Source organism: Equus quagga, chromosome 1, assembly GCF_021613505.1.
Source record: "Equus quagga isolate Etosha38 chromosome 1, UCLA_HA_Equagga_1.0, whole genome shotgun sequence".
Classification (NCBI taxonomy): Eukaryota; Metazoa; Chordata; class Mammalia; order Perissodactyla; family Equidae; genus Equus; species Equus quagga.
The window spans coordinates 129,716,887-129,744,642 of NC_060267.1; the positions used below are offsets into that span (position 1 = coordinate 129,716,887).

General features: G+C 35.3%; 1 protein-coding gene across 13 annotated transcripts in view; it reads left to right on the forward strand.

The window, feature by feature from the left end:
- Nucleotides 1–27,756, forward strand: part of DNAH12 (dynein axonemal heavy chain 12) — a 205,102-nt gene that overhangs the window by 13,849 nt on the left and 163,497 nt on the right. For 11 of the 13 annotated variants that reach the window (XR_006886240.1, XM_046646842.1, XM_046646833.1 and 8 more), the window contains exons 5-11: nt 2,977–3,166; nt 7,122–7,194; nt 7,793–7,951; nt 8,169–8,364; nt 9,152–9,340; nt 9,891–10,047; nt 10,713–10,804. Coding sequence is in view for 12 of the 13 variants with exons in the window: in XM_046646842.1 (XP_046502798.1) it covers nt 2,977–3,166; nt 7,122–7,194; nt 7,793–7,951; nt 8,169–8,364; nt 9,152–9,340; nt 9,891–10,047; nt 10,713–10,804 (1,056 nt within the window). In the remaining variant the exon portion in view is untranslated. Of the gene's footprint in view, nt 1–2,976; nt 3,167–7,121; nt 7,195–7,792; nt 7,952–8,168; nt 8,365–9,151; nt 9,341–9,890; nt 10,048–10,712; nt 10,805–27,756 lie in introns of those variants that run through there. The other 2 variants (XM_046646805.1, XM_046646890.1) reach the window with 2 other exon arrangements.

The window sequence follows — 27,756 nt, forward strand, 5'->3', positions numbered from 1 at the left end:
ATCTATCTATCTATCTATCTATCTATCTATCTATCTATCTATCTATCCATCCATCTATCCATCCACCCGGCCACCCATCCTTCTGTCATCTACCTATCTATCTTAAGAAACCGTGAGTTTATACTAATGCCTCCTATTCCAATTCAACATCACAGGGTTCATTCTAGTCTTTCCTCTTTCTGTATCTGTAGCTCCTTTCTCTGAGAATGAGAAATCTGGCTTTTATGAACTACAATATATACTTATTTTGTTAAATCCTAGAATACATATAAGCAGTTGTAAAATTGCTAAGTCATAACACCATGAAAAACCTACTCTCTATAGTTCAATATTTTTCTATAATTTTTTGTACTTTGCTTGAAGGTGTATAGTCAAAATACTATGTTCAAAAGTTACTTTGGTTAGTTCCACACCCCTTTCAGTGTGGCTATGTTATTAATTTAAAATCCAGTTAGGTTAATTTATTTCTATTTGTTTTTCATTTTTAGTTTCTTTCTTCCCCTCATCCTTATTGATTTTCTTTGCTTATATTTTGAACATGTGAAACAATAGCATGGTTTAAAAGTCAGAACTCCACCAAAAGGTATACTCAGAGAAGCCTCTCCCATACCTTCTACCCTGTTCCCATCCCCGCATACTTTCTACCCATTCAAACCCACTCCCTTTATATAACCAATTTCATTAATTTCTAGTTTACCCTCCCAGTGTTTAATTTTTCATAAAGTAATAGAAATATTTTCTTATTTCCCTTTTATCTTACACACAATGCACCATACTATAAATGTTCTTTTGCATTTTGTTTAACTTAACAGTATATCCTAGAAGTCACTGAGTATTAGTTTATAGAGATCTTCTTTCTTTTTTTTTCCAGCTTTATTGAGATATGATTGATGTATAGCATTGTGTAAGTTTAAGTTGTATAACGTGTTGATTTGACTTCCTCATTCTTTTTTATTGATGCACAGAACACCAATGTGTGGATATATAATAGTTTATTCAGCCACTCTCAAATGCTTCCAATATTTTGCTGCAATGAATAACCTTGTGTACATGTGTTTTCATACTGTTAGAGGTGTATTTTCAATTTCTAAAAGTGGGACTTCTGGGTCAATATGGTCAATATGTAGTTTTATTAGAGGTTGTGAAATTTCTCCCCAAAAGAGTTGTGCCAATTTGCATTCCTACTCACAATTTATGAGAGTTCTTGCTTCCCCATAGTCTCACCACAGAATGTGGGGGTCATATGTTTTAATTTTTGTCAGTCTGATAGGTGACAAATGATTTCTCAGCATAGTTTAAATTTGCTGTCTCTAATTTTGAGTGAGATTAAATATCTTTTCATATGTTTAAGGGCCATTTTAATAAAATTTTTATTGTGAAATGTTGATTCATATCTTCTGCCCATTTTTCTGTTGGGTTTTTGGTCTTATTTTCCTCTAAATTTTAAAAATTGTAGTAAGATACACATAACATAAAGTTTACCTTCTTAACCATTTTTAAGGGTACAGTTTAGTGTTAAGTATTTTCACATTGTTGTGCAGCCAATCTCCAGAACTTTTTCATCTTGCAAAACTGAAACTCTATAGTCATTAAACAACAACTCTCCATTTCCCTCTCCCCCTAGTCCTTGGCAACTACCATTCTATTTTCTGTTTCTAGGAAGCTGATTACTCTGCATACCTCATATAAGTGGAGTTATGTACTATTTGTTTTTTGTCATTGGTTTATTTAACTTAGCACAATGTCTTCAAACTTCATCCATCCCCTAAATTTTTAAGCATTCTTTACAATTTGAGATATAGGTTGCAAATATTTTCTCCCAGGTTGTCAGTTGTCTTTTGACCTTTTTATTGTGACTTTTTTTTTGCCATGCAAGCATTTTTATTTTTATGTAGTCAGAATTTGTCTATCATTTTTTCCCTTTTTTATGTGAAATTAGAATCATAGAAAGTTTTTCCCTATACTCAGGTTATAGAAGAAATTATCCATTTTTCTAGTCTTTGTATAGTTTTATTGTTTAATTTAAATTCCTGATCTATTTGGAATTTATTCTTGTGAATGGTGAAAGGTGTGGACTAAATTTATCTTCTTCCAAATGGCTAGCCAGTTGTCCCAGAACTGTTTATTGAAACCTTCCGCCTTTGCTCCAGTGATTTGAGATTCAGCATTTATCGTATGCTAAATTTTCCTGTGTACTCAATCTAGTTCTGGACTTTCTGGTTTTTTCCACGAGTCTATCTGTTCATCCACCTGTACCACACTGTTCTAGAGAGACTTTATAGTTTTAATGTCTTCTAGAGTTAGGCCTACCATGTAGATTTTGTTTCTCAGGGATTTCTTGGCTGTTCTCGCATGTTTATTTTTCCACATGAACTTTAGGCTCAACTTGTCTAGTTCCATAAAAATGTATGTCAATATTTTTACTGGTCTTCCCCATTAAATTAATTTTTGGACAACTGAAATTTTCATGATGTTAAAATGTCTTTACCAAGATCAAGTGTTGTCTTTCCATTTGTTCATGTCTATTTTTGTCAGACTACTCATTGTTGTGGGGAAATTTATGAAATTATATCATACTGCTATTGTACCAGAATATAATCTCCAAGAGAGTGGGGGCTTTGTCTGTTTTGTGTACTACTATATCTTCAGCGTTTGGAACAATGTCTGAATATTTGTTGAATTAATGAGTATTTGTTGAATGAAAGAATATAGGTTAGACAAAGGATCCTTATTTTGCCTTGAGAAAATGAGGAGTATACTAAGAACATTAATTTGGTGAGAACTCATCACAAAGAAAAATGTAAAATGGTTTCTTTGTAGATTGTACTTTTGGATAAAATGTTTTTATTCTGAAAATGTTATTTGTCAGAATATTTTTATTCTCAAAAAACGTTGTCTTGAGATGACAGAGCTCAGGAGTTACTTTAAAATGCTACACCATTTAGAACATTTAATTTTTTCTTATTACGTTCTCAGTTCAACTATATTTATTTGAAGCAATGTGTAGAAAGTAGCCCTATAGTACCTATTCAGCAGGAATGGCTGGATCACATGTTAATGCTGATACCTGAGTCTCTGAAGGAAGGAAAAAACAGAGAAGAACTCCTTGAGAGTCTCATAGAGGAGGTGTCAAGTGACTTTGAAAAAAGCATGAAGAGATATTTGGGTAAGTGGCATTTAACACATGCTGAACTTCTCTTTCTCCCTTGCCCCTCCCAATCAAAAGTAGAAATATGAGTAATGAATAACGAACATTATATATTTAACTACATGTATTTCTTAGATATTATTTTTATTTATAGTCTTTAATCTGAGCCTATAATGTAGTCAAAATCTTTGTAATTTAAGGGCACTTTTTAAAATTACTTATGTGCTTATTAGCTACCAGCTTTTTGATTTTTCACTTTATCTTTGTGATTGTATTTATACTATTTACAGGATTGTAATAAAATATTAATGTAGTTGGGGAGATTTATTACGGATTTAATCTTTTTTTTAAATTTATTTTTTATTGAGGTAACTCTGGTTTAGAACATTATATAAATTTCAGGTGTACATTATTATATTTCAGTTTCTGTGTAGACCACATCGTGTTCACCACCCAAAGACTAATTACCATCCTCATCTTACACATGTGTCCTATCACCCCTTTCACCCTCCTCCCTGCCCCCTTCTCCTCTGGTAACCACCAATCTAATCTCTGTATCTATGTGTTTGTTTGTTGTTGTTGTTTTTATCTTCCTCTTATGACTGAAATCATAGGGTATTTGACGGCTGACATTTCAATTTGCATAATACCCTCAAGGTCATCCATGTTGTTGCAAATGGCAAGATTTCATCTTTCTTTTTATGGCGGATTAGTATTTCACCGTGTATCTATACCACATCTTTATCCATTCATCATTGATGGGCACTTGGGTTGTTTCCAAGTCTTGGGTATTGTGAATAATGCTGCAGTGAATATAGGTGTGCAAATATCTTTTCAAATTTGTGGTTTTTTATTCTTCGGCTAAATACCCAGAAGTGGAATAGCTGGGTCATGTGGTTGTTCTATTCTTAATATTGTGAAGAATCTCCATATTGTTTTCCATAGTGGCTGCACCCGTTTGCGTTCCCACCAGCAGTGTACGAGGATTCCCTTTTCTCCACATCCTCTTCAACACTTGTTATTTCTTGTCTTGTTAATTATAGCCATTCTGTTGGGCATGAGGTGATATCTCATTGTAGTTTTGATTTGCATTTCCCTGATAATTAGTGATGTTGAATATCTTTTCATGTGCCTGTTGGCCATCTGTATATCTTCTTTGGAAAAATGTCTATTCAGATCCTCTGCCCATTTTTTAACTGGGTTGTTTGGCTTTTCATTGTTGAGTTATATGAGTTCTTTATATATTTTGGATATTAACCCCTTATCGGATATATGATTTGCAAATATCTTCTAATTGGCAGGTTGTCTTTTTGTTTTGTTGATGGTTTCCTTTGCTGTGCAGAAGATTTTTAGTTTTATGTAGCCCCATTTCTTTATTTTTTCTTTTGTTTACCTTGCCTGGTGAGACATAGTATTCAAAAAAGATGCTGCTGGTGCTGGCCCCGAGGCTGAGTGGTTAAGCTCGCGTGCTCCACTTTCGCGGCCCAGGGTTTCACTTGTTTGGATCCTGGGCGCGGACGTGGCATCGCTGAGGCAGCGTCCCACATGCCACGACTAGAAGGACCCACAACTAAAATATACAACTATGTACTGGGAGGAGTTGGGGAGAAAAGGCAAAAAAAAAAAAAAAAAAAAGATTGGCAACAGCTGTTAGCTCAGGTGCCAGTCTTTAAAGAAAAAAATACTGCTAAGACCGATGTCAAAGAGCATACTACTTTTTATTGTGTGTTCTTGGCTCCTTTGTGGAAAATTAGCTGTCTGTAGATGTGTAGGTTTATTTCTGGGCTCTCAATTCCTTTCCATTGATCTGTGTGTCTGTTTTTGTACCAGTACATGCTGTTTTGATTACTATAGCTTTGTAAGATATTTTGAAATCAGGGGGTGTGATACCTCCGGCTTTGTTCTTTTTTCTCAGGATTGCTCTGACTACTTAGAATCTTTTGTTTTCTCGTATAAATTTTAGGATTCTTTATTCTATTTCCATGAAAAATGTCATTGGGACTTTGATAGGGATTACTTTGAATCTGTAGATTGCTCTCGGTAGTATGAACATTTTAACTATGTTAATTCTTCCAATCCATGAGCACAGAATATCTTTCCATTTCTTTGTGTCTTTGATTTCTTATGGTTTTCAATGTACAGATCTTTCACCTCTTTGGTGTAATTTATTCCTAGGTATTTTATTTTATTTTATTTTTTGCTTTTGTAAATGGGATCGTATTCCTAATTTCTCTTTCTGCTATTTCGTTGTTAGTGTATAGAAATGTAACTGATTTTGTATGTCGATTTTGTACCCTGCAACTTTACTGTATTAATTTATTATTTATAATTCCTTTTTGGTGGACTCTTTAGGGTTTTTCATATATAAAATCGTGTCATCTGCAAATAGTGACAGTTTAACTTCTTCCTTTCCCATTTGGATCCCTTTTATTTCTTTTTCTTGCCTGATTGTTCTAGCTAGGACTTCCAATACGGTGTTAAATAAGAATGGCAAAAGTGGGCATCCTTGTCTTGTTCCTGTTCTTTTTTTTTTTTTTTTTTAAAGATTGGTACCTGAGCTAACTTCTGTTGCCAATCTTCTTTTTCTTCTTCGTCCCCTCCTCCTCCGCCTCCTCCTCCTCCACCTCCTCCTACCCCCCCCACCCCGCTAAAGCCCCCCAGTACATAGTTGTATATTCTAGTTGTAGGTCCTTCTGGTTCTGCTATGTGGGACACCACCTCAGCATGGCTTGGTGAGTGGTGCTAGTTCCACGCCCAGGATCCAAACTGGTGAAACCCTGGGCCACCAAAATGGAGCACACAAACTTAACCACTTGGCCACGCGGCTGGCCCCTTGTTCCTGTTCTTAAAGGCATAACTTTCAGTTTTCACTGTTGAGTATGATGTTAGCTGTGGGTTTGTCATATATGGCCTTTATTATGTTGAGATATTTTCCTTCTATGCCCATTTTATTCAGAGTTTTTATCATAAATTGATGCAATATCTTGTTGAATGCTTTCTCTGTGTCTATTGAGATGTTCATGTGCTTTTTATCTTTAATTTTGTTATTGGGTTGTATCCCGTTGATTGATTTGTGGATATTGAGCCATCCTTGCATCCCTGGAATAAATCTCACTTGCTCATGGTGTATGATCTTTTTAATGTATGTTGTATTCAATTTGTTACCATTTTGTTGAGGATTTTTGTGTCTGTGTTCATCAGTGATGTTAACCTCTAATTTTCCTTTTTTGTGTTTTCCTTGTCTGGTTTTGGTATCAGGGTAGTGTTGGCCTCATAGAATGAGTTAGGAAGCATATCCTCCTCTTAAATTTTTTGGAAGAGTTTGAGAATGATAGGTATTAAATCTTCTTTGAATGTTTGGTAGAATTCACCAGGGAAGCTGTCTTGTCCTGGACTTTTGTTTTTTGGGGAGGTTTTTGATTACTGTTTGGATCTCCTTACTAGGGATTGGTCTATTCAGATTCTCTATTTCTTCTTGATTCAGATTTTGAAGGTTGTATGATTCTAAGAATTATCCATTTCTTCCAGATTATCCAATTTGTTGGCATATAGCTTTTCACATATTTTCTTATAACCTTTGTATTTCTGTGGTTTCTGTTGTAATTTCCTCTCTTTCATTTCTGATTTTATTTATTTGAGGCTTCTCTTTTTTTTTTGATGAGTCTGAAGTAAATTTTCTTAAGTGGCTATGCCAGTGACCTTTGAGTAGATAGAATGTGAGAAACTGAAAACTTATTGAAGCTTTACTGTATCTGAGTTCACCTCCAAAGTAAGGCCAAAATAGTACTAAGAGCTTGATTTTGTTTCCAATAAAGAAATTTTTTTGTATACTCATTTTAATGCACAGTAAACTATACCATCGAATATCAAAAGTTAGAAACTTTGATTTGAGTAGGTTTTGCAAGGATTTTTCAAGAAGTATTCATTTATATATATATATATATATATATATGTATATGTGTGTGTGTTTTAGTGCGGAGTGTTCTTGTGAAACCTCCAGTTAAATGGCTTGAAGATGAAGGTGGGCCTTTACCTGAATCCCCTGTGTAAGTAATTATTTTAAAAACAGTATTGCATCTAGGGTTTGGTAGCACATTGAAAATAAACTGATCTTACGTTCATGTCTACAATTGTGAAGCTCAAAGATATTTTGAACAAATCTAAAAACATAGTACTAATGTTTTTGTTGCCAAAGGTATCCTCAACACTGTACTTGTCTAGTGGTTGCTTAGACAGTTAGGGGAACCTTTATGGCTGTATAGTTCAACTTGGCCCTAAGTAAGCTTCACTGTATGCCAAACAGATTTCTCCATCTCTTCTCCCCACTCCTAAGGTCTAAGTTCGTTTATCTCTACCTGGGGTTACTGAGCCAGAAGTAGAAGTAAGCAGGGCATTCATGCCTGGCCCATCAGCCTGCCTTACCCTCAAATGATCTCTGTTCTCTCTGAAGAAAATTCACTTTTAAGATCTTGATGTATTTTTATTATATGCTTATCTCCCAAGGCTCCCATTGTTGACTACATTTCCCTCTTCTCAATCCCCAGTCTTTTCACTTTAATACTAATTTCATGTCATAAATATTATTTCCTAAAATTTAGAGTGTATTGTTTGAATCCTGTTTGACATGGTATTTTGCTTTTCCAGAGGCCTGGATTATTCTAATCCTTGGCATTCTAGCTATGTGCAGACAAGAAATCAAATATTAGCTAATTTGCACATTGTTCATCCAACTATGAAAATGTTACTGGACCTTGGTTATAAGACATTTGCCAATACAGTTTTGCTGGACTTAACAGGAATTAGGTAAAATCCCATGCTTATTAATTGACATTTGAAATTTGAATGTCTCCTGCTTGAGTTTTTATATTTTTGACTGTATAATTTTTAAAACTGATTGATAAATCTTCAGAACTTTTCTTTAGAATTAAAAAATTTTTTAATTTATCTTACTTGTTTCAACAATTGTGTATCAAGACCCATATCAGTTGCTTTAGGTCATTTTTATTTTTCTCATTAATAGAGCTAAAGGCCCAATTGATTGTGAAGCCCTGAAAACTGATCTATCACTACAAGCTAAAAAGGCAGAAGAGAAGATAATGAACACATGGTATCCAAAAGTTATAAGTCTCTTTACCAAGAAGGAGGCACTAGAAGGCATTAAACCTGAAAAATTGGATGCATTTTATAACTGTGTTTCCACACTTATGTCAAATCAGGTAAACACATTTTATATATTTTAAATGATAATGTTATTAAAATTAGTTTAATATTTTAAATAAAATTCTATTTAGACATAGTGATAATTATTTTGAAATAAATTAAGAAAAACATTTTTACTATAATTTTATTTACATAAAGTTAGCAGAAAAATGCTTCATTTCTGAAGCAATCTAAAATGAGAGGAAAGTCTAGAAGTATGTGTTAATATTATGAGGAATTATTGGGCTCATTCTTAAAAGCTATAAGGTAATTATCTGTAGCTTTATTGGAATATATTAATAAAATGACTATCCTAGTAAACATCTTTGAACTCATGAAATTGCAAGTTGATTGATTCTCATTTCATTCTCACTAAAATCTTGGTTTGAAATGTCATTGATCTTCTTTAAATGACAAACAGAAAGAGAACATTAATTTTCTGCAATTATATTTATGGGCTCCTCAGATTTTTTCTATTGTAGAGATGCAATTCTGGAAAAATAGTTTTGAATAAAAATTTTCCCTTGTGGTAAAGATCTTCAAAGATTTTCTGTGAATTTTGCAATGTATCTTTAAAAGGATAATATATATATATTTGATATCTAGTATGTGACACTGTAATTAATATACATGATTTTCTTTCTACCTTTATCCCCTTAAGAAACTATGATTATTTGAATGAAGATAATTTTCAGGACTAAATGGATTGATATTATGACTTAATTATAGACAATAGTTCACTGATTTTAGTTAAAGGTAGAATTTGTATTTTCTAATATAATAGTAATTTATGATGTCATGCAGCTAAAGGATCTCTTAAAAAGAACTGTAGAAGGATTTGTAAAACTTTTTGATCGAGAAGATCAACAAGGGCTGCCAATATTTAAGATGGAATTGACGTTTGATGATGACAAAATGGAATTTTACCCTACCTTTCAAGATTTGGAAGATGCTGTTTTGGGTTTGGTAGAGCGAATAGCTGAAACTCTGCAGGTATTCCTTCATCTTTATCCACTGGGTTTCTTTATATGGCTCTTTTTCAGAATTTTAAATTGAGTTGGAGCTCTATAAAGTGTATGCGTACATAAAATGTTATAACTTTTTGTTTTATTTTCATCCTCCAAGTTGTTTTAAGTTAAAAGTGCTTTCTCTTTGAGAAAATCTCCTGGCTGGAGATATAGTCCTTCTTAGAAATTTTATTATACTTATGAGTTGATATTTTTATGTGTGTCTCATCTTCCCTACTGAGTTGTGAGCTTCTTAAGGACAAGATCCAAGTCATGTTTGCTCTTTCTAGAGCTTTCTAATGTAATCACTTTGACGTTATAGTTATTCAACAAATATTTGTTGAATGATAGAAAACTAACCCAACTTAAGTTTTATATTAGACTACAAACTATACAATTTTAAATCATTATTTTTCATCAAGTTATCTTTTCTTGGGCCATTGAAATCTGAAAAGAATATTTAAAATAGAATATAAGATCTACATATAGACCAATTGCACAATTATTTCATAAATTGTCATTTTTATTTATGTTAGAATGTTCAAACGGTACCCTCTTGGCTATCAGGAACTTCAACACCTGTAAATCTTGACACGGAACTTCCTGAACATGTGTTACAGTGGGCTCTTGATAAGCTGAAGGTGGCAATACATCAGAACTTAGAAGGTGCAAGAAAACATTATGAGACATATGGTATATATGACATATAATATTATACCTTTTTTAATCATAAGAGAATGCCATTTTATTTTTACTAGAATTCGGTCAGATAATTGGTTGTTTGGGACTGTCATGAAAGAGCAGAGAGAGCCAGAAGTGAGAATAGGCATGGCTTTTGGTAGAGTCAAGGATCAAACCTGGGAAACTTGAATTCTATTGTCCAGTCCAAAGGGTGAATATTAACTGGAGCAGGATGATAAAGCCAAAAGGTAGAAAGAAGATACGTTAGAATAGGGAGAAAGCCAAATTGGGAGTGAAGGCAAGGTAATTTCTAAGAATAGTTTTGAAGAGCTTGCAGCTCAATTTTATAGTCTCCTCAAGTGTGTTTGGGGTCAGGATAAATAGTTATTTGAAGTTCTATTAACCAAAACCTTTTATTAACTGACTTACCTGTACCTATAAGTTATTTTAAGATTATTACATACCCTATTATCTTTATTTTAAAATGTCTGTGTTTAACCTGGTTTGCTTGTTATGTCTATTTTATCTTATGCTGCCTATTCCTATTAACATATGTTAATACTTTATTAATAATAATACTTAATTGAATAGGCTACTCCATTCCATGACCATATAAAAAATACTTTATCTTTTTTAAAAGATATCATTGAGATTTAAATTAGGTTATTAATTTTCAGTTAAAAAATATAATTGGCTCCTTGATGGGACTGCAGTTGACCTGATAGAGACTTTTCAGGCAGAAGATCATACTTTTGATGAATACACAGAGGTAAGTGGTAATTCTTTTCTCATTGATGCCCTTTGAATTTCTTTTTAAAATTAGGCACTTTTTATTGTAGAAAATAAATGCTTCAATTAAAGTTAATAAAATTTCTTATTCAAAACATTATTTTAGTAAACTTATAGGTTCACCTCATAATTTCTTTAGTCATTTATTTACTCATTCATTGATTCAGCAAAAATTTCTTTATCACATTGAGATACCTAGCAAGATTTTGGTGGTGCAAAAATAAATAATACATAAACATTGTCCTCAGGAGCTTATATTTGGCTTGTAAGCCAGACTTAGAAATAACAACTATAATATATTGCGATAAGTACTGGAATAGAGATATGAACAAAGTGTGGTGGAAGCACAGAAGAGGGAATGATTGCTTTTGTTTTGGGAAATTGGTGAAGGTTTCTTGAAGAAGTGAAAAGTGAGGTAGGGTTTGAAGTAGGTGTTTAAAGGTGGAGAAGAGAGGGAATGTAATGTGAACAAAGGCCAAAAGTGTTTAGAGGTGTTCAGAGAGCATCAAATGAACCAAAATAGCTGAAGAAAAGATAACATAAGAATATAGTACACGGCAGATTTAGAATATGAAATTGGAAATATAAGTTGAAGCCACATGGGAAAATCTTCAGGTATTTTTGCTTAAGTTTGTACTTTCCTTTAACGGTTTTTAGCCATGGAAGTAACATGCTTGGATCTGAATTTTAGAAAGATAATTCTGGCAGCAGTGCAGAAAAAAAACTGAATGAGAAAAGATTCCTACCTCATGAAGGGACCTTGTTCTATTGGTTGAAACTAGGCTTCTGTTTCATCATCTTCTCCCTTTCTATGGACTGTTTAGATTTTATTCTTAATGTACAATTTAGAAATTCTAATTTTTTCCAACATTTCATTATGAAAATTTTAAACATACAAAGAAGTTGAAGGCATTTTATGAAGAGCACCACCTAGATTATAATATTTTACTATGTTTGCTTAATCGTATATTTATCCATCAATCCATCCTTTTTTCCATCTTTGATTAATTTTAAGGATGACTAACTTTTTAAAAATCTTTATTAAAGTTTAGTTTACATACAATAAAAAGTACCCGTTTTAATTGTACAGTGGGATGAGTGGTGACAAATTTATGCACTCATGGAACCATCACCAGAGTCAAGATACAGAAAATTTTAACCACCTCAGAAAGATTCTTTGTATCCCATCCCAGTCAGTTCTCTCCAAACCTGACCTCAAACTGCTGACGTGCTTTCTGTTACTATAGAGTTTTTTTTAATTGAGGTAACATTAGTTTATAACATTATATAAATTTCAGGTGTACATCATTATATTTTGACTTCTGTATAGACTACATCATGTTCACAACCAAAAGTCTAGTTGCCATCCATCACTGTACAAATGTGCCTCTTTGCCCCTTTTGCCCTCACCCCACCCTCCTTCCCCCATGGTAACCACCAACCTATTCTCTGTATCTGTGTGTTTGTTGTTGTTGTTTTATCTTCCACATACGAGTGAAATCATATGATGTTTGGTCTTCTCCATCTGACTTATTTCATTTAGCGTAATACCCTCAAGGTCCATCCATATTGTCCCAAATAGCAAGATTTTATCTTTTTTTATGGCTGATTAGTATTCCATTGTATGTATGTACCACATCTTTTTTTGTTTGTTTTAAAGATTGGCACGTGAGCTAACACCTGTTGCAATCTTTTGTTTGTTTGTTTCTTCTTCTTCTCCCCAAAGCCCCCCAGTACATAGTTGTATATTCTAGTTGTAGATTTTTCTGGTTGTGCTATGTGGGAAGCTGCCTCAGCATGGGTTAATGAGTGGTGCTGTGTCTGCGCCCAGGATCCAAACCGGTGAAACCCTGGGCTGCTGAAGTGGAGCGCGAGACTTTCACCACTTGGCTACGGGGCCAGCCGTGTACCACGTCTTCTTTATCCATTCATCTGTTGATGGGCGCTTAAGTTGTTTTCAAGTCTTGACTATTGGGAATAATGCTGCAATAAACGTAGGGGTGCATATGTCTTTTTTTCTTTTTAAGATTGGCACCTCAGCTAAGAACTGTTGCCAATCTTTTTCTTTTCCTTCCCCAAACCCTCCAGTACATAGTTGCATATTCTAGTTGTAGGTCCTCTGGTTGTGCTATGTGGGACGCCGCCTTAGCTTGGCCTGACGAGTGGTGCCATGGCTGTGCCCAGGATCCGAACAGGCAAAACCCCAGGCCCCCGTAGTGGAGCGCACGAACTTAACCACTCTGCCACGGGGCCGGCCCCTGCATATATCTTTTTGAATTTGTGTTTTTGTGTTCTTTGGATAAATACCAAGAGTAGAATAGCTAGACCATATGGTAGTTCTATTTTTAATTTTTTGAGGACTCTCCATACTGTTTTTCATAGTGGCTACACCGGTTTATGTTCCCACCAGCAGTGTATGAGGATTCTCTTTTCTCCACATCCTCTCCAACACTTGTTATTTCTTGAGGTGTTATCTCATTGTGGTCTTGATTTGCATTTCCCTAATAATTAGTGATGCTGAATATCTTTTCATGTGCTTCTTGTGCATGTGTATGTCTTCTTTGGAAAAATGTCTATTCAGATCCTCTGCCCATTTTTTAAATGGGTTTTTTGTTTTTTTATTGTTGAGTTATATGAGTTCTTTATATATTTTGGATATAAACTCCTTATTGGATATATGGTTTGCGAATATCTTCTCCCAATTGGTAGGCTGTCTTTTTGTTTTGTTGATGCTTTCTTTTGCCATGCAGGGCTTTTTAGTTTGATGTAGTTCTATTTGTTTATTTTTCTTTTGTTTCCTTTGCCTGAGGAGAGGTAATATTCAAAAAGATACCGCTAAAACTGAAGTCAAAATGTGTACTGCCTGTCCTTTCTTCTAGGAGTTTTATGGTTTCAGGTCCTACATTAAAGTCTGTAATCCATTTTGAGCTAATTGTTGTGTATGGTGTAAGATAATGGTCTACTCTGATTGTTTTGCATGTGGCCATCCAGTGTTCCCACTACCATTTATTGAAGAGACTTTCCTTTCTGCATTGTATGTTTTTGGCTTTCTTGTTGAAAATTAGCTGTCCATAGATGTGTGGGTTTATTTCTGGCTCTTAATTCTGTTCCATTGATCTGTGTGTCTCTTTTTGTGCCAGTCCCATGCAGTTTTGATTACTATAGCTTTGCAGTATACTTTGGAATCAGGGAGTGTGCTATCTTTGTTCTTTTTTCTCAGGATTACTTTGGCTATTTGAGGTCTTTTGCTTTTCCATATAAATTTTAAGATTCTTTGTTCTATTTCCATGAAAAATGTCATTGGAACTTTGATAAGGATTACAATGAATCTGTAGATTACTTTAGATAGTATGAACATTTTAAATATGTTAATTCTGTCAATCCATGAACATGGAATATCTTTCCATTTCTTTATGTCTTCTTCGATTTCTTTCAACAATGTTTTATAGTTTTCAGTGTACAAGTCTTTCACCCCCTTGGTTAAATTTATTCTTAGCTATTTTAGATATTTAATTCTTTTTGTTGTGATTATAAATTGGATTGATTTCTTATTTTCTCTGTCTGCTATTTCATTGTTAGTGTATAGGAACACAATTGATTTTTGTATGTTGGTTTTGTACTCTGCAACTTTACTGTGTTTGTTTGTTATTTCTAGCAGTTTTTTGGTGGATTCTTTAGGATTTTCTATATATAAAATCATGTCATCTGCAAAGAGTGACAGTTTTACCTCTTCCTTTCCAATTTGGATCCCTTTTATTTCTTTTTCTTGCCTGATTGCTCTGACTAGGACTTCCAACACAATTTTTAATAAGAATGGTGAAAGTGGGCATCCTCGTCTTGTTCCTGTTCTTAAAGGGATAACTTTCAGTTTTTCACCATTGAATATGATGTTAGCTGTGGGTTTGTCATATATGGCTTTTATTATGTTGAGATACTTTCCTTCTATACACATTTTACTCAGTTTTTATCATAAATGGATGCTGTATCTTGTTGAGTTCTTTCTCTGTGTCTATTGAGATGATCATGTGATTTCTATTCTTCATTTTGTTAATGTGTTGTATCACGTTGATTGATTTGTGGATATTGAGTCATCCTTCTGTCCCTGGGGTTAAATCCCACTTGATTGTGGTGTATGATCCTTTTAATGTGTTGTTGTGTTGGATTTGCTAATATTTTGTTGAGGATTTTTGCATCTATGTTTATCAGGGATATTGGCCTGTAATTTTCCTTTTTTGTGTTGTCCTTATCTGATTTTGGTATCAGGGTAATGTTGGCCTCATAGAATGAGTTAGGAAGTATCCCCTCTCCTTCAATTTTTTGGAAGAGTTTTAGGAGGATAGGTATTAAATCTTCTTTGAATGTTTGGTAGAATTCACCTATAAACCCATCCAGACCTGGACTTTTGTTTTTTGGAGAGTTTTTAAACTACTGATTCAATTTCATTACTTGAAATGAGTCTATTCAGGTTTTCTATTTCTTCATGGTTTTGTCTTAGAAGGTTGTCTGTTTCTGGGAATTTATCCGTTTCTTATAGGTTTTCCAATTTGTTAGTGTATAATTGTTCATAGCAGTCTTTTATGATCCTTTGTACTTTTGTGGTGTCAGTTGTAACTTCTCTTTCATTTCTGATTTTATTTATTTGAGCATCTGTCTTTTTTTTTCTTGATGAGTCTGGCTCAATAAAGATTTATCAATTTTGTTTATTTTTCAAAGAACCAGCTTTTAGTTTCATTGATCTTTTCTATTGTCTTTTTAGTCTCTATTGCATTTATCTCCACTCTGATTTTTATTATTTCCTTCCTTCTACTGATTTGGGGCTTTATTTGTTCTTTTTTTTCTAGTTCCTTTAGATGTAATGTTAGATTATTTGGGAATTTTGTTTGTTTCTTGAGGTAGATTCGTATTGCTGTAAACTTCCCTCTTAGTACCACTTTTGCTGTATCTCATAGATTTTAGTGTGTTGTATTTTCCTTTGTCTCCAGGTATCTTTTGATTCCTTCATTGACCCAGTAGTTATTCAGTAGCATTTTGTTTAATCTCTACATATTTTTGGCTTTTCCAGTTTTCTTCTTGTAGTTGATTTCTAGTTTCATACCATTGTGGTCAGAAAAGATGGTTGGTATTATTCCAGTCTTCTCAAATATATTGAGACTTGTTTTGTGACCTAATATGTGATCTATCCTTGAGAATGTTCTCTTTGCCTTCAAAAAGATTGTGCATTCTGCAGTTTTTGGATGGACTGTTCCATCTATATCTCTTATGTCCATCTGATCTAATGTGTCACTTAAGGGCAATGTTTCCTTTTGATCTGTTTGGATGAACTATCCATTGAAGTAAGTGGAGCGTTAAAGTCCCCTACTATTTTACTGTCAATTTCTCCTTTTATGCCTGTTAATAATTGCTTTATGTATTTAGGTGCTCCTATGTTGGGTGCATAGATATTTACAAGTGTTATGTCTTCCTGTTGAATTGTTCCTTGTATCAATATGTAATGCCCTTCTTTGTCTCTTGTTAAAGTTTTTTTTAAAGTCTATTTTGTCTAACACAGGTATTGCCACCCCAACTTAGTTTTCATTTCTGTTTGCAAGGAGTGTCTTTTTTCATCCCTTTACTTTTAGTTTGTGAGTGTCTTTAGGTTTGAAGTGTGTTTCTCATATGCAGCATATGCATTGGTCTTGTTTTGTTATCCATTCATCCACCCCTATTTCTTTTCTTTTTTTTTTTTTTTGAGGAAGATTAGCCCTGAGCTAACTGCTTCCAATCCTCCTCTTTTTGCTGAGGAAGCCTGGCCCTGAGCTAACATCCATGCCCACCTTCCTCTGCTTTATATGTGGGATGCCTACCACAGCATGGCGTGCCAAGTGGTGCCATGTCCGCACCTGGGATCCAAACTGGAGAATCCCGGGCCGCCAAAGCAGAATGTGCGAACTTAACCGCTGTGCCACTGGGCCAGCCCCTACCCCTATTTCTTTTGAGAGCATTTAGTCCATTTACATTTAAAATAGCAGTAGATAAGTATGTATTTATTGCCATTTTGTTATTTTTTTATGGATGTTTTTGTAGTTCCTCTCTGTTCCTTCTTCTCTTGATCTCTTCCCTTGTGATTTGATGCTTTCTTTAGTATTATATTTGGGTTCCTTTCTCTTGATTTTTTTGTGTATTTATTATAGGCTTCTGGTTTGTGATTACCATGAGGTTCATTTATAATAACCTATGTAAATAGCAATCTATATTAGGTTTATGGTCTCTTAAGTTTGACCTCTTGCTAAAAGCCCTATACTTTTACCTCCTCCTTTTTTATGTTTTTGATATATTTTTCTTCTTTTATTTTTGTGTGTCTCTTAACCGCTCATTATGGACACAGATAATTTTAGTACTTTTGTCTTTTGACCTTCATACTAGCTTTATAGGCTGATCTACTATTTACTGTATATTTTTCTTTACCAGTAACAGTTTTTCTTAGATAATTTCTTTATTCCTATTTGTGGTCTTTTCTTTTCCTCTTAAGAGGAAATGTTCCTTTAACATTTCCTGAAAGGCCACTTTAGCGGTGATGAAGTCTTTTAGTTTTTGCTTGTTTGGAAAACTCTTTATCTCTTCTTCTGTTCTGAGTGATAACCTTGCGGGATAGAGTAGTCTTCATTATAGGTTTTTTCCTTTTGGCACTTTGAATATATTGGGCCACTCCTTTTTAGAGTGCAAAGTTTCTGCTCAGAAGTCAGCTGATAACCTTATGAAGTTTCCTTTGTATGTGTCTTGTTGTTTTTCTCTTGCAGCTTTTAGGATTCTCTCTTCATGTTTAATTCTTGACATTTTAATTATAATGTGTTTTAGTGTGGGCTTCTTTGGATTCATCTTGTTTGCTGCTCTCTGTACTTCCTGTACCTGAATGTCTGTTTCCTTCCTCAGGTTAGGGAAGTTTTCAGCAATTATTTCTTCAGATAGGTTCTCTACCCCTTTCTCTCTCTCTTTTCCTTCTGAGATACCTATTATATGGATGTTAGTATGCTTGATGTTGTTCCAGAGGTCCCTTTGACTATCCTCGTTCTTTTCAATTCCTTTTTCTTTTTTCTGTGCAGCTTGGGTGATTTCCTCTACTCTTTCTTCCAGATTGCTGATTTGTTTCTGTGTATCATCTACTCTGCTGTTGATTCCCTCTAGTGAATTTTTCATTTACATTATTGTATTCTTTGAGTTTTCATTGGTTCTGTTTATATTTTCCAGTTCTTTGTTGAAGTTCTCACTGTGTTCATCTATTCTTCTCCCAATATCAGGGAGCATCCTTATGACTATTAGTTTGTACACTTCATCAGTTAGATTGTTTATCTCTGTTTCATTTAGTTCTTTTTCTGAGAATTTGTCCTGTTCTTTTATTTAGAACGTATTCCTTTGTCTGCTCATTTTGCCTATTTATATTTATGTCTTAGGTAGATCAGCTGCATCTCCTGATCTTGGAAATGTGGCCTTATGTAAGAGATGCATTATGGGGCCCAGCAATGTCCTCCCCTCTCTTCACCTCATGCCAAATGTTCATGGAGTGCCCCTTGTGTGGACATGTGTGCACTTCTGTTGTCGAAGTGTTGCTTTTGCTGCAAGTGCATAGTTATGCTAGGCTGGCCCCCAGGCCATCTGGTTGTAAGGCTCAGCCATGTGCAGCTGCTACAGTCACTTTATTGGTTGGTGCAAGGGTGCAAGCCCCAGCACAGCTGGCTGCGAGGTCTAAAGCACACAACCACTGCTGTTTTACTGTTAAGCAAGTCAGGCCCCCACTGTGGCTGGTTTTTAGGCTCAGGGGCTCATAATTGCTGCAGGAGTCCAGTGCAGCTCTCTGTGGCACATGGCTATTCTTGGTCCTCTCAGGAGCACAGATGGGTGGAGCTGGCCCCAGGCATGGCAGCACACAATCATTTCAGGCATTGGAAGGTGGAGCATATTCCTTGTGTGGCTATTTGTGGTGGCCAGCAGCACAAGTCTGCTGTGGGCCCACATGCCCTGCCGATGCAGGCCTGTACACATGCATCACCAATAGGGACCCACTTACCCTGCCACAGAGGTCCCACACTCCCCACCTATGTGGGCCTAGAAGTTCACTGCAGGCTTGCTAATGGGTGGAGCTAGTCCCTTGGGTAGGCTGCCTGCTGCCTGACTGTGCTTGATTGCCTGAGGTGCTCTATTGGGAAAGGCAGACCCCTGTGCTAACAGGCTAGAGGAAGGAATCCAATGGCAGCTACCAATGTCTGTGTCAGCATGACTGAGCCAGGTCACAATAATGGCTGCCACCAGTGTCTTAGTCCCTGGGTTGGGGTTGGGGTTGGGCTCAGCCGCTTCCTGCATTTTCAAGATGCACTCCAAGCTTAGTAAGTGAGTCTCTTTTACCAATGGGCTGTGCACTTTTTTTTCTGGTGTTTTTGTGTTGGTTTCCAGATTGGGTGAATCTGTGTGGGGGCCATTTAAGAGCAGGGTGTTTTTCTCTGAAGTTCTATAGTTTTTCTGGGCATATTCCTCATTGATTTTCAAAGCCAGCAAAGCCAGGTATTATGGGATCTCATCTCAGTTCTGTTGAATCTAAGGCCTGGAATGCTTATTGTGGCATAGATCCACCACTGAGATTCCTGTTACTCCAGGAAAATCTTGGTACCTTTGAGTAGTTCCTGGCCATGAAATGCTGCTGCTAGGATGGATTTTTTTCCTCAGTGGAGCTGTATTTCTGCCTCTTCTACCTCTGTCAATGTTGTCCCTTGTGGAGGTTCTTTTTCTTCAGTTTCCAGATCTCTCTCAGAGGAAATTGTTCCACAGGTAGTTGTAGATTTTTTGTGTCTGTGGGAGGAAGTGAAAAGATGCCCCTATGCTGCCATCTTCCAAACTCTCCCCCATGCACCTTCAGGAGCTTGTCCAGTTTTTCACAGTAAATATCAGAGAAAAATCCCCTAAGCTTCTGGCAAGGGGAGGGGAAAAGAAACAATTTTTGCTAATCTTTTTTATTTCTGTAAAGTCACTAGCAATGTCCTCTTTCATTTCTGATTCTAGTAATTTGCATTGTTTCTCCTTTTTTCTTCATCAATGTAGCTAAAAATTTGTCCATGTTGATCTATTCAAAGAATCACCTTTTGGTTAATTTTTTCTATTATTTTTCAATATTCTATTTCTTTCATTTCCACTCTAAACTTTATTGTTGTTTAATTTGTTGTTAACTATGTTGTTTAATTTCTACAGATTTGTGAATTTCCCAAAGTTCTTCTGTTACTGATTTCTAATTTCATTTCATTGTGGTCAGAGAACATACTTTGTATTATTTCTATCCTTTCAAACTTATTGGGGGTCATTTTATGCTCCAGCATATGTGCTATCTTGGAGAATGTTTTATGTGCACTTGAGAAGAATGTATATTGTTGTTGTTGAATATTCCCTACATATCTGTTGTCTAGTTATTTTATGGTATTGTTCAAGTCTTCTGTTTCCTTGTTGATCTTCTGCCTATTTGTTCTATGCATTATTGAAAGAGGAGTATTCAAGTCTCCAGCTATTGTTGAATTATCTATTTTTTACCTTCATTTCTGTCATGTATTGTTTCATGTATTTTAGTACTCTGTTGATAGATGCATATATGTATATAAATGTTATATCTTCCAGATGGATTGACTTTTTTATCATTATGAAATATCCCTCTATATCTCTAGTAACGTTTTAAAAGTCTATTTCTAAAAAGTCTACTTTGTTTTATAATAGTATAGCCACACCAGCTTTCTTGTTGTTGGTTTTTCATGATATATTTTTTTCCAGCCTTTTATTTCAATCTATTTGTATCTTTGCATCTAAAGTGTGTCTCCTATAGCTGGCATATAGGTGGATCTTGGTTTGTTTGTTTGTCAAAAATCTTGTCTGATAATCTCTGTCTTTTGGTAGTTTTCATCTATTCACATTTAATGTTATTAATATAGTTAGATTCATGTCTGCCATTTTACTTTTTGCTTTTTATATGCCTCATGTCCTCTTTATTCTTCTATTCCTTCTTTACTGCTTTCTTTTGCATTAAGCAAATATTTTCTAATGAAGAATTTAAATTTCATTAATGATTTTTTTCAGTTTTAAAGTTTTTTTAGTGTTTATTCTAGGGCTTATTGTAGATATCTAACTTAAACGTTTTTTAGATTTTTGCTAGCTTAATTCCAATGAGATATAGAAACATTCTTATATAGCTCTATACCCTTTTCCCACTTTTGGTGGTATTTATTGATATATATATAACATATATTAATATTACAAACCCAAAAATACATTGTTATAATTATTACTTTACCATCTTTAGTCATCTCCTTAGTCCAATACAGGTTTGCTTCCACCCTTCACTGAGGGGCCCGAGTGCAGTGTTGCCCACCCTGGGGCACAGTGAAAAAACAGTGGTTTAAAAGGCACCCAGACTATATGTGAAGGAGATCCATTTACTAACCCTACAGTGTTTGCTAAACAGGCAGGGAACTGCCGGAACTCTCTCTGGGGTTGGAGTGCCACTTTTTGTGTTCTCCCTCTACCTTGATAGTGCAAGGAGGAGCATGGTCTAGGCATTCTAGATAGCATGCCAAGGCAGCCCCAGTGCACTATGAGCCCCTGGTCCATACCAGCTCCAGCCATCCCCCCAAGGTGGCCCCAGTGCAGCACACCCTAGGACCCCCCCCCCCCCCCTGTGCCTCCTCCAGCTCCTGCTGTTCTGCCAGTCTGGACCCAGCCTGGCATGTTCTGGGACCCCCTGACCTGCATGCATACCAGTTCCAGCTGTCCCACTAGGGCAGCCCTGGTATGGAGTGCTCCTGAACCCCCCCACCCCCAGTTTGTGCCCCCTCCAGCTCTAGCCAGCTTTCCAAAGCTGCCCAGCACACACAGTCACATAGAGGATGCTCCTACATAGGCCACTCCCTCAAGACCAGAAGGGGTAGTTGCCTCATTCATAGAAACAAACACAGAAAGTCAAAAAAGAATTTAAGAGATAGAGGAATACATTCAAATGAAAGAATAAGATTAAACCCTGGGAAAAAACACAAGTGAAATGGAGATAAGTAGTTTACCTGATAAAGAGTTTAAAATAATGATTGTAAAGATGCTCACCAAACTCAGGAGAAGAATGGAGGAACATAGTGAGAACTTCAAGAAAATGTTAGAAAATATATGAAAGAACCAATCATAGCTGAATAATATAATTACTGAAATAAAAAATACACTAGAGGAAATCAACAGCAGATTAGGTGATACAGAAGAACAGATCAGTGATCTGAAAGACAGAATAGTAGAAATCACCCAATCAGGACAGCAGAAAGAAGAAAGAATTTAAAACAATGAGGATAGTTTAAGGGACCTCTGGGACAACACAAAGCATACTAACATTTGCATTATAGGGTTCCCAGAAGGAGGAGAGAGAAAGGGGCAGAAAACTTATTTGAAGAAATAATGGCTGAAAAATTCCCTAACTTGAGGAAGGAAACAGACATCCAGGTCCAGGAAGCACAGAGAGACCCAGACAAGATGAAGACAAACAGATCAACACCAAGGCATTGTAATTAAAATGGTAAAAGTTAAAGGTCAAGAGAGAATCTTAAAGGCTGCCAGAGAAAAAACAACTAGTCACACACAAGGGAACGTACATAAGACTATAAGCTGCTTTTTCAGCAGAAACTTTGCAGGCCAGAAGGGAGTGGCAGGATATATTTGAAGTGCTGAAAGGAAAAAAGTACAACTGAGAGTATTCTACCTGGCAAGGCTATCATTCAGAATTGGAGTGATAAAGAATTTTCTAGACAAAGGAGTTCATTACCACTAAACTGGCCTTAGAAGAAATGTTAAAATGTCTTCTTTAAGCAAAAAAGAAAAGGCCATAACTAGAAACAAGAAAATATACAAATGAAAAAATCTCACTGGTAAAGGCAAATATATAGTAAAGGCAATGGATTGGCCACTTAAAGAGCTAGTGTGAAGGTTAAAATACACAACCAGTAAAATCAACTGTAACTACAACAAGTAGTTAAAGGATACATAAAAATAAACAGTTATTAAATATGATGCAAAAAAATAAAACATGGAGTGGGGTAATAAAATTGTAGTGCTTTTAGAATGTGTTCAGACTTGAGCAACTATCAGCTTAAAATAGACTTATATATATAGCTTGATATATATGAACCTCATGGTAACAACAAACCACAAACTTATAATAGATACACAGAAAATAAAGAGAAAGGAACCCAAATGTAACACTGAAGAAAACCATCAAACCACAAGAGAAGAGAGCAAGAGAAGAAGAAAAGAGAGAAAAGCTAGAACAACAATCAGAAAACAATTAACAAAATAGCAATAAGTATATACCTATCAATAATTTCTTTAAATGTAAATGGACTAAATGCTACAATCAAAAGACATAGGGTGGCTGCATGGACAAAAAACCAAGACCCATCTATATGCTTCCTACAAAAGACTCACTTCAGATCTAAAGACACACACAGCCTGAAAGTGAAGAGATGGAAAGAGAGAATCTGTGCAAATGGAAACAAAAAGAAAGCTGGAGTAGTAATATTCATATTAGACAAAACAAACCTTAAAATAAAGACTGCAACAAAAGACAAGGGCATTATATAATGATAAAGAGTTAAATCCAAGAAGAGTATATAACATTTGTAAATATTAATGCAGTAAACATAGGAGCACCTAGATATATAAAGCAATGAGTAAGAGAAATAAAGGGACAAATTGACAGGAACACAATAATAGTAAGGGACTTTAATACCCCACTTACATCAGTAGATAGATCATCCAAACAGAACAATAAGGGAACAGTGGCCCTAAATGACACATTAAACCAGATGGGCTTAACAGATATATACAGAACATTCCGTCCAAAAACTACAGAATACACATTCTTTTCAAGTGCACATGGAACATTCTCCAGGATAGAGCACATATTAGGCCACAAAACAAGTCTTAATAAATTTAAGAATACTGAAATAATACCAACTATCTTTTCTGACAACAATGGTATGAAACTAGAAATCAACTACAAGAAGAAAACTGGAAAAGCCACAAATATGTGGAGATTAAACAAAATGCTACTGAATAACTACTGGGTCAATGAAGAAATCAAAAAATATCTGGAGACAAATGAAAACACAACATACCAAAATCTATGGGATACAGAAAAAGTGGTACTGAGAAGGAAGTTTACAGCAAAACAAGTCTACTTCAAGAGACAAAAAAACCCTCAAACAATCTAACATTACATCTAAAGGAACTAGAAAAAGAAGAACAAACAAAGCCCAAAATAAGTAGAAGGAAGATAATAATAAAAATCAGAATGGAAATAGGGCCAGCCTTGTGGCTGAGTGGTTAATGTTCCGCATACTCTGCTTTGGTAGTCTGGGTTCGAGTGTTCAGATCCTGAGCGTGGACCTACTCTACTCATCAGCCATGCTGTGGAGGCATCCCACATACAAAGTAGAGGAAGACTGGCACAGACGTTAGCTCAGGGCTAATCTTCCTCAAGTGAAAAAAAGGAAGATAGGCAATGGATGTTAGCTCAGGGCAAATCTTCCTCACACACACACACACAGGCAAAATCAGAGTAGAAATAAATGCAGCAGAGACTAAAAAGACAATAGAAAAGATCAGTGAAACTAAAAGCTTGTTCTTTGAAAAATAAACAAAATCGATAAATCTTTAGCCAGACTCATTAAGAAAAAAAGACATAGGGCCAAATAAATAAAATCAGAAATCAAAGGGAAGTTGCAGCTGACACCACAAAAGTACAAAGGATCATAAGAGACTACTATGAACAATTACATACTAACAAATTGGAAAACCTAGAAGAAATGGATAAATTCCTAGAAACACACAACCTTCTATGATGGAATCATAAAGAAATAGAAAATCTGAATAGACTGATTACAAGTAATGAAATTGAATCAGTAATTAAAAACCTCCCAAAATCAGAAGTCCAGGCCTAGACAGCTTTATGGGTGAGTTCTACCAGACACTTAAAGAAAATTTGATACCTATCCTTCTCAAAGTAGTCCAAAAAATTGAAGAGAAAGAAACACCTCCAAACTGATTTTATGAGGCCAGTTTTACCCTGGTGTCAAAAGCAGACAAAGACACTACAAAAAAAGAAGATTACAGGCCAATATCCCTGATGAACATAGATGCAAAAATCCTCTACAAAATATTAGCAAACCAAATTTAACAATACATTAAAAGGATCATACACAATGTGAGATGCATAGATCAAGTGGGATTTATTCCAGGGATGCAAAGATGGTTCAACATCTGCAGAACAATCAATGTGATATGCCACATTAACAAAATGAAGGACAAAAATCATATGATCATCTCCATAGATGTGAAAAAGGCATTTGACAAAATTCAACACTCATTTATGATTAAAAAAACTCTCAACAAAGGGGGTATCAAAGAAACTTACCTCAACATAATAAAGGCCACATATAGCAAACTCACACCTGACATCATACTCAACAGTGAACAGCTGAAAGCTTTTCCACTAAGATTACGGACGAGAAAAGGATGCCCACTCTTGCCACTTTTGGTGAGCAAAGTGTTGGAGGTTCTAGCCACAGCAATTAGGGAAGAAAAAAGGCATTCAATTGGAAAGGAAGAAGTAAAACTGTCACTATTTGCAGATGATATGATACTATATATAGAAAGCCCTAAAGAATGCCCCTCAAAACTATTAGAACTAATAAATGAATTCAGTAAATTTTCAGGTTCCAAAATTAACATACAGAAATCAGTTTTGTTTCTACACACTAATAATGAGCTATCAGAAAGAGAAGTTAAGAAAACAATCTCATTTACAATTCCATCAAAGAGAATAAGGTACCTAGGAATAAATTTAACCAAGGAGGTGAAAGACCTGTACTCTGAAAACTGTAAGAGATTGATAAAAGAAATTGAAGACCACACAAATAAATGGAATGATATACTGTGCTCATGAATAGGAATAATTAGTATTGATAAAATGTCCATACTACCTAAAGCAATCTACAGATTCAGTGCAATCCCCATCAAAATACCAATGGCATTTTTCACAGAACTAGAACAAAAAATCCTAAAATTTGTGTGGAACTACAAAAGACCCCTAATAGCCCAAGAAATCTTGAGAAAGAAAACAAATCTGGAAGTTTCATGCTCCTGATTTCAAACTATACTACAAAGCTATTGTAATCTAAACAGTATGGTACTGGCATGAAAACAAACACATAAATCAATGGAATAGAATAGAGAGCCTGGGAAGAACCCTTGCATATGTAGTCAATAATCTATGACAAAGGAAGCAAGAATATACAATGGGGAAAAGACAGTTTCTTCAATAAACAGTGTTGGGAAAACTGGACAGCCACATGCAAAAGAATGAAACTGTACTGCTATCTTACAACACATGTAAAAATAAATTCAGAATGGATTGAAGACTTGAATGTGAGATCTGCAACCATAAAAGCTCTAGAAGAAAACATAGGCAGTCAGTTCTTTGACATTGGTCTTAGCAATATTTCTTTGGACGAGTCTCCTTGGCCAAGGGCAACAAAAGCAAAAATAAGCAAATAGAATTACATCAAACTAAAAAGCTTTTGCACAGCAAAGGAAATCATAAGCAAAATGAAAAGGCAACCTATTGAATGGAGAAGATATTTGCAAATCATACATCCAATAAGGAGTTAATATCCAAAATATATAAAGAACTTACACAACTTAATATCAAAAAAACCCAAACAGCCCAATTAAAAAATAGGCAGAGGATTTGAATAGAAATTTTTCCAAAAAGGACATACAGATGGCCAACAGGCACATGGAAAGATACTCAGCAGGGAAATGCAAATCAGAACCACAATGAGATGTCACCTCATACCCGTCAGAATGGCTATTATCAAAAAACCAAAAAAATAACAAGTGTTGAGAGGATATGGAGAAAAAGGAATCCTTGTACACTGTTGGTGGGAATGTAAATTGGTGCAACCACTATGGAAAATGGTATGGAGATTCCTCAAAAAATTAAAAATAGAACTACCATACGATTCATTTCTGGGTATTTATCCGAAGAAAATGAAAAGACTAATTCGAAGAGGTATATGCACCCCTGTGTTTATTGCAGTATTATTTACAATAGCCAAGTTATGGAAACAATGTGTGTGTGTGTGTGTGTTTGTGTGTGTGTGTGTATAATGAAATCTTGCCATTTGTGACAACATGGATGGACTTAGAGGGTATTATGGTAAGTAAAATAAGTCAAAGACAGACCAATACCTTATGATTTCACTTATATGTGGCATCTAAAAAACAAAACAAATGAACAGAAACAGACTCATAGATAAGGAAACAAACTGGTGGTTACCAGAGAGAGGATGGGTGGGGGATGGAAGAAATAGGTGAAGGGGATTAAGAGGTACAAACTTCTAGTTAGAAAATAAATAAGTCGTGGGGATGTAATGTACAGCATAGGAAATATGGTCAATAATATTATAATAACTTTGTGTGGTGACAGATGGTAACTAGACTTATCACGGTGATCATTTTGTAATGTATATGAATAGCCAATCACTGTGATGTACACCTGAAATTAATGGGATACTGTATGTCAATTATACTTCAATTAAAAAAAGGAAAAAAAGGGAACCTAACCTCAGCAACAGGTAAAGTCCTCCAGCTGGAAGCTGTGCGCAGAGAGAGCCCTGTGTTGTTGAGCGCACTAGTCTGCAGTGGAGTTTCCACCTTGCTGAGCTGAGAGCAGGGAGGAAGGGAGTAGTCTATGTTTAAACCCACAGATTCTCACTTTTCTTACCAAATTTTCGTAGATTTTCCTGAATAGATATTTCTTCATTTTTCTATACTCTTAGGACCATTTCCAGAGGCTTTAAATGCTTGTTTTAAAAATAATTTTCACCAGTT